General features: G+C 48.5%; 2 protein-coding genes across 3 annotated transcripts in view; one reads left to right on the forward strand and one right to left on the reverse strand.

Annotated features, from left to right (window-relative positions):
• tecpr2 (tectonin beta-propeller repeat containing 2) overlaps positions 1-2,409 on the forward strand; it is a 24,442-nt gene extending 22,033 nt beyond the window's left edge. Inside the window, exon 27 of one of the 2 annotated variants that reach the window (XM_068599779.1) lies at positions 39-2,409. In XM_068599779.1, the coding sequence (XP_068455880.1) occupies positions 39-190 (152 nt within the window). In that variant the 3' untranslated portion in view covers positions 191-2,409. The remainder of the gene's footprint in view (positions 1-38) is intronic. The other variant, XM_068599780.1, reaches the window with a different exon arrangement.
• Positions 1,248-6,656, reverse strand: ankrd9 (ankyrin repeat domain 9). The gene is made up of 2 exons (XM_068599782.1): positions 5,256-6,656; positions 1,248-2,313 (listed from the first exon to the last, which is right to left on the reverse strand). The coding sequence occupies exon 2, from the start codon at positions 2,301-2,303 to the stop codon at positions 1,479-1,481; it is 825 nt and encodes a 274-aa protein (XP_068455883.1). The 5' UTR covers positions 2,304-2,313; positions 5,256-6,656; the 3' UTR covers positions 1,248-1,478.
• Positions 6,657-6,883: the final 227 nt, after the last annotated feature.

The raw sequence follows: 6,883 nt of genomic DNA on the forward strand, positions 1-6,883 counted from the left end.
TGGGTTTTAAATGTTTTCCCGTGTCCGTTTCTCTTTAGTGACCCCAGAGGACGAGTTGTGGGCGGTGACTCTGATTGGTGGATTGTCCCGTCGCCTGACAAAGCTCCTCCCACAAAGTCCCCGCTGGCACGCCCCCTCAGGCTCCTCGCTCAGCGGGGACGACGGCGACGACGAATGGGAGCTCATCTGATGCATGATGTCACCACTTCCACTCCCCGTGACATTTCAGTTTATAGATGAATGAAATAAGACACAAAGGGAGCCCAGGTGGTTGCTGGGAAATGACCTGAGCGGAAAAAGAAGCACTTTAGTAAGAAGGGAACTGGTCCTTAATGCGTCTGACTCTTTCTTCATCAGTCAGTTTGAACTGGTTCTGACTAGTCCTCTAATATTTAATCCAGTGTGGTTCAGACCAGCTCAAACTGGTTCTGGAATGCTTCCTTTTCTCCATGTTTAGTTAATTCTGGTTAAAGAAATTAAATTAACTTTAGAATTCTGGTTAAACCCGTTTGGTCTCGTTAAACTGGGTTGAACTGAGTTAAACAGGGTTAAACTGGGTTAAACTGAATACCCCGGCCCCTCCCAATAGTCTCCAGATACAGATTATCTCTTCTTCTAATTAAGTCAAAGTAAAGCGTTCATCTTCTTTAAGTTAAAGAAGCACAGCCAACATGACGAGGTGCCTACAGCGCCACCTGAAGTACAGGAGTGAGTGTGCAGGGTCTTTCTGTCCTCGGACCGAGTACACAACACAACCAGAAGCAGCTAGCAGACGTGTTTAACCAGCGGAGAGAGAGTAGACAGAGAGACATAGAGAAAGATAGAGGTGAGATGTGATTGGTCAAAGAGCTTAAGGAGCATCCTGCTAGCCAGCGACCTGCTGCAGAAACAGGAAGCAAGGCATCAGGAGACAGACAGGAGCTGGAGCATGGCCACAGCTTCATACATGGAGTGCATTTGTGAAAAAAAACATTAGAAAATAGATCTAACTTTTCATTATTAAAAATTATAATATTATAAAATAGATATAATTTTGTGAATCTGTTCAGGCCAACAGAGCTGGCCCTGACGGCCCGCCACTGGGTTATTGATGATCAGGTTATTGATATCTGTAACAGTCCAACAGAACTCTGATTCTTCAGGATCTGATCAAGTCAACAGTTTTTCATTCATATTCATTTGCATCACAGTGTTGATGAAGAGCTAAAGAATAAAAGAAACAACCCAATAGTGATTTTTCTTTTCACATCTCATCTTTAATAGACACAAGAGGTTCAGGTGCAGCTGTGATGAAGAGGAGCTGGTAAGGTCTTTGTGTCATTCTTCACACAACATGGAACAGGTAGCTCCAGACTGTCTGGTGCTGGATGGACCCGTCATGTCACCTCCTCACAGCAGTATTGATTGCTGATCAATGATCAGGACTGTTAGTTTATTTACATTTCAAACATCCCTCATTCCCATGGTGACAGATGACATCACTGGCAGCTGTGCAGCTGCAGGAAGTCAGGCAGCGCAGGGATCTGGTTTGGGCCGGACCGGGCCAGACACCTGAGAGCCTGCAGAAGAAGGGGGGGTGGAGCCAGACCACAAAGCCAGCTGGAGACTTTATTTCCCAGCAGGCTTTGCGCCTCAGCCTGCAGGCGGCACAGCACAGGCGGTTCCGGCAGAAAGAGCAGCAGGAAGTCCACGCAGCACTGTGCGTGCCGCCGGTCCGCTGCGTCGCAGGACGCAAGGCGCTGCAGCGCGGCGTCCAGGCCGCTGGGCGGCACGCCGCACGCCAGCAGCAGCAGTAGGCAGTCTGGCCGCGACAGCTCCACCGCTAGCTGCACCAACGTCTTCCCGCCGTCCGCCACGTGCGCGCAGCCGCCCCGGTTGTCCAGGAAGTCCTGAACGGGACGGTCCTCTCGGGCCTCCTGGTCCTTCAAGGCCTCCAGCACCATGCCAAGGATCGCCACACGGTCGTAGCGCACCGCCACGGCGAGGTGTGGCGCGCCGCCGCGAAGGCGGCAGAGGCCACAGCGCGGTGGCTGCAGCGCACGCACAGAGAACTCGTGGAGCAGGAAGCGTGCGTACGCCTGGTGGTCGTGCACGAGCGCGTACATCAGCGCCTCGGACGGCAAGAAGGCCCGCGCGCGCCCGTCCTCCCAGCTGAACACCTCCATGCTGCGCAGCTCCTCCAGCAGCCACACTGGAAGCTGCTCCCGCACCGCACGGTAGAATGAGAAGGAGGTGCGTTCACACTGACGCTGGGAGGAGGAGGAGGACAGGTGCCCCACCTTGGAGGACAGCCGCCGCGGCATGACGATACACCTTGGGACACAACACACATGATTACACACACATGGAATTTGTCTCTGGTTACACATTGCACTTACACACGATATACAATAAACAAAATGTAAATATAAAAAAGACATTAAAAACAACAGGAGTCTGGTTAGTTTTTTATCAGTGACGGCCAGTGGAAAGAAGCTCTTCCTGTGTCTGCTGGTTTTGGCTTCAGAGCTCTGTAGCGCCCCCCTAGAGGGAGGAGGTGAACAGCTTGAGTCCAGAGTGTGAGGGTCTGCAGGGTGTGAGGGTCTACAGTGAGGGTCTGCAGGGTGTGAGGGTCCAGAGTGTGATGGTCTATAGTGTGAGGGTCTATAGGTGTGAGGATCTATAGTGTGAGGGTCTGCAGGGTGTGAGGGTCTACATTGAGGGTCTACAGGTGTGCGGGTCTACAGGGTGTGAGGATCTACAGGGTGTGAGGGTCTACATTGAGGGTCTATAGGTGTGAGGGTCCAGAGTGTGATGGTCTGCAGGGTGTGAGGGTCTATAGTGTGAGGGTCTACAGGGTGTGAGGGTCTACAGGGTGTGAGGATCTATAGTGTGAGGGTCTACAGGGTGTGAGGATCTATAGTGTGATGGTCTACAAGGTGTGAGGATCTATAGTGTGAGGGTCTGCAGGGTGTGAGGGTCTACAGTGTGTTATTTTAGTTTCTGCCTGTAGTAAGGGAGAAGACGAACCAGGCAAAGATCCCAAAGCTGCATGAGGGACTGAGCGGTATGCATCCAGTAGTGCTGAGCGGTATGCATCCAGTAGTGCTGAGCGGTATGCATCCTGTAGTGCTGAGCGGTATGCATCCTGTAGTGCTGAGCGGTATGCATCCTGTAGTGCTGAGCGGTATGCATCCTGTAGTGCTGAGCGGTATGCATCCTGTAGTGCTGAGCGGTATGCATCCTGTAGTGCTGAGCGGTATGCATCCTGTAGTGCTGAGCGGTATGCATCCTGTAGTGCTGAGCGGTATGCATCCTGTAGTGCTGAGCGGTATGCATCCTGTAGTGCTGAGCGGTATGCATCCTGTAGTGCTGAGCGGTATGCATCCTGTAGTGCTGAGCGGTATGCATCCTGTAGTGCTGAGCGGTATGCATCCTGTAGTGTTGAGCGGTATGCATCCTGTAGTGCTGAGCGGTATGCATCCTGTAGTGCTGAGCGGTATGCATCCTGTAGTGTTGAGCGGTATGCATCCTGTAGTGCTGAGCGGTATGCATCCTGTAGTGCTGAGCGGTATGCATCCTATAGTGCTGAGCGGTATGCATCCTGTAGTGCTGAGCGGTATGCATCCTGTAGTGCTGAGCGGTATGCATCCTGTAGTGCTGAGCGGTATGCATCCTGTAGTGCTGAGCGGTATGCATCCTGTAGTGCTGAGCGGTATGCATCCTGTAGTGCTGCACTCAGCACTACAGGATGCATACCGCTCAGCACTCCTGTAGTGCTGTGTAGCAGTGGTCCAGTGTGAAGTTGTCGTCTCTGGTGCTACACTTGATCTGCCGTCTGTATTTTGTCAGTTCTTTGCTGAGGTTGTTCTGTTAAAGTCCAGAACAACGAACAGCAGGTGTTACTCCATGGTGGTGTTCTGGCAGCAGGTGGTGCTCCATGGTGGTGTTCTGGCAGCAGGTGGTGCTCCATGGTGGTGTTCTATTGAATAAAATGGTTTACAGTCTATTCAACATGTTTGTAGGTGAAGCTCAAGTTTAGTGAAGCTCAGAGAGTGTTGGCTTCATTCCAGCACGTCATCACCTGTTCACCAGGATAACTGGAGGAGCAAGTTAACTAGAGCAGGTTAACTGGAAGAGCAGGTTAACTAGTGCAGGTTAACTGGAGGAGCAGGTTAACTGGGCTCCTCCAACACGAAGCTCTGGAAAGTTTTCATGTTCAATGAAGAACGATGAGAAAGTTCCTCCCTGAATGATGACAGACAGACAGACACACACACATACACACAACCAACCAACCAACCAACCACAGGCCTGTCTCACGAAGCAGGTTATCAACTGGTTAAGTCAACCCAGGAGTGTCTCATCTAGATTTGTGCTCGTGCACATAAAAGGGGAGGAGTTAACTCCGTTTGACCAATCGTGCAGCAGGTAGAAGCCGCCGAGAGCGACGTATTTTACAACAGAGAGCAAACCATGATCTTAAGAGTGTATGAAAAACATAGAGAAAGAATACAAGCTAAAAGCAACTCTGGTGCAGCAGCCACAAGGAATCGTGGCAACAAATTCATTTGTAAATGACTGGGTTTGTAATAGTAAATCACTGTCTCACATGTATGTGCCTATTCTGATTATCTTTTTGTTTTAACAATTTAACCTCATTTCAGTTGCAACCCCAGCTAAAAGAACATGAGAGAAAGTTAAAACAAATACAAGAACAAAGTTCAAAGCGGTCAGTGAGTTTATTATAATATCTTCCAGGCTTCATGATGTGAACAATACACATGCATAGTCTACACAACAACATGTATGATATGAACAATACACATGCATAGTCTACACAACGACATGTATGATGTGAACAATACACATGCGTAGTCTACACAACAACATGTATGATGTGAACAAGACACATGCATAGTCTACACAACGACATATATGATGTGAACAATACACATGCGTAGTCTATACAACAACTTCAACGGGTTTTGCCAGTCAGGAAACACGCGCTCTCTGCAGAGCGCTGCTCACTATCTGAGCCCTTCCTCAACAGGAATCTGTAAAAATGGGCGGGACATGATTCCAGGACAGTGATTGGCCGGTAGGCGTCTCACATCCCCGCTGAGATCTTATCCGGGAACTGAACCTCCGGAGCAGGTTAGGCATTCAGCGTTAATTACCGGGGCAATGGACCCCGCTAAGAATAGAACCAACTTTGTGAGACAGAAAACCCAGAGTTAATCCAGAAATTAATCCAGAGTTAATCCAAAAGTTACCTCGCTAAACCGAATTCCAGCTTTGTGAGTCAGGCCTCTGGTCTGATGGAGTCTGTTCAAGAGTAAAGTCACGGATCCTGTTCAGCTGCAGAGGAACGTCTGTCTCCCCTTGTATAGCTCCTCCCCTTTTAAATTCTCCATTGTATAGCTCCTCCCCTTTTAAATTCTCCATTGTATTGCTCCTCCCCTTTTAAATTCTCCATTGTATTGCTCCTCCCCTTTTAAATTCTCCATTGTGTAGCTCCTCCCCTTTTATAGTCTCCATTGTATAGCTCCTCCCCTTTTATATTCTCCATTGTATAGCTCTTCCCTCTTTATGTGTCATCCACCCTATCTCTCCTCCCCCTTAGCCTCTTCTCTTGCTGCCCCCATCTCCTCCTCGACCTACTGCTCCTCCTCTTGCTCCTCCTCCTCATGTGTGGTGTTTGTTGGGTGTCCAGTGTCTCGCATAGTGAACATAGTGGCCTTCAGACAGCTGCAGCTCATTGGCTGATGGAACCAGTCGAACTAGTAAACACCAGTAGAACCAGTAAACACCAGTAGAACCACGTAAAGACGCTTTATGAGTTCTGACTTCTGCAGAACATTGACTCAGTCAGAGCGCCACCTCCTGGGACGCCACGGCCCTTTCAACGAGAAATAGAAGGAAATCACACAAAACTCTAAATTGTCCAACTTCCGGTATGGTTTAGAGCCTGGACCCAGTTTACATGGTACACAAGACTACCAGGTGTCATACATGTAGGTCTTCAGCTTGCATGGTACACAAGACTACCAGGTGTCATACGTGGAGGTCTTCAGTTTACATGGTACACAAGACTACCAGGTGTCATACATGTAGGTCTTCAGTTTCAGCTCTTCCTCCTCTTCCTCAGGGAACAGACGAGAAACATGATGAAGATGATGAAGAGCGCCAGCTGGTCTGACTGCAAAGGGTTCAGATCACATGTTCAGCTGCTCCAGTACTTAATACAGTCATAGACCTATAGTTAGACCTAAACCAGGTCTATAGTTAGACCAGGTATATAGTTAGACCTAAACCAGGTCTATAGTTAGACCTAAACCAGGTAGACCTAAACCAGGTACATAGTTAGACCTAAACCAGGTCTACAGTTAAACCAGGTCTATAGTTAGACCTAAACCGGGTCTATAGTTAGACCTAAACCAGGTCTATAGTGCTCCATGGTGGTGTTCTAAACCAGGTACATAGTTAGACCTAAACCAGGTCTACAGTTAAACCAGGTCTATAGTTAGACCTAAACCTGGTCTATAGTTAGACCTAAACCAGGTCTATAGTTAAACCAGGTCTATAGTTAGACCTCAACCAGGTCTATAGTTAAACCTAAACCAGGTCTATAGTTAAACCAGGTCTATAGTAAGACCTCAACCAGGTCTATAGTTAGACCTAAACCAGGTCTATAGTTAAACCAGGTCTATAGGTAGACCTCAACCAGGTCTATCGTTAAACTTAAACCAGGTCTATAGTTAGACCTAAACCAGGTCTATAGTTAAACCTAAACCAGGTCTATAGTTAGACCTAAACCAGGTCTATAGTTAAACCTAAACCAGTAGTCAGGACTACTGCTCTAACTATAGTTAGAGCTAGTTCAGGTCTATAGTTAGAGCTG

The sequence above is a fragment of the Clinocottus analis genome, unplaced genomic scaffold (genome assembly GCF_023055335.1).
Source record: "Clinocottus analis isolate CAN_PGR_092001 unplaced genomic scaffold, fCliAna1.0.p SCAF_5, whole genome shotgun sequence".
Taxonomy (NCBI): Eukaryota; Metazoa; Chordata; class Actinopteri; order Perciformes; family Cottidae; genus Clinocottus; species Clinocottus analis.

Coding starts and splice junctions, on each gene's coding strand:
- ankrd9 (XM_068599782.1), bottom strand. CDS start 2,303: ATGCCGCGGCGGCTGTCCTCCAAGGTGGGGCACCTGTCCTCCTCCTCC.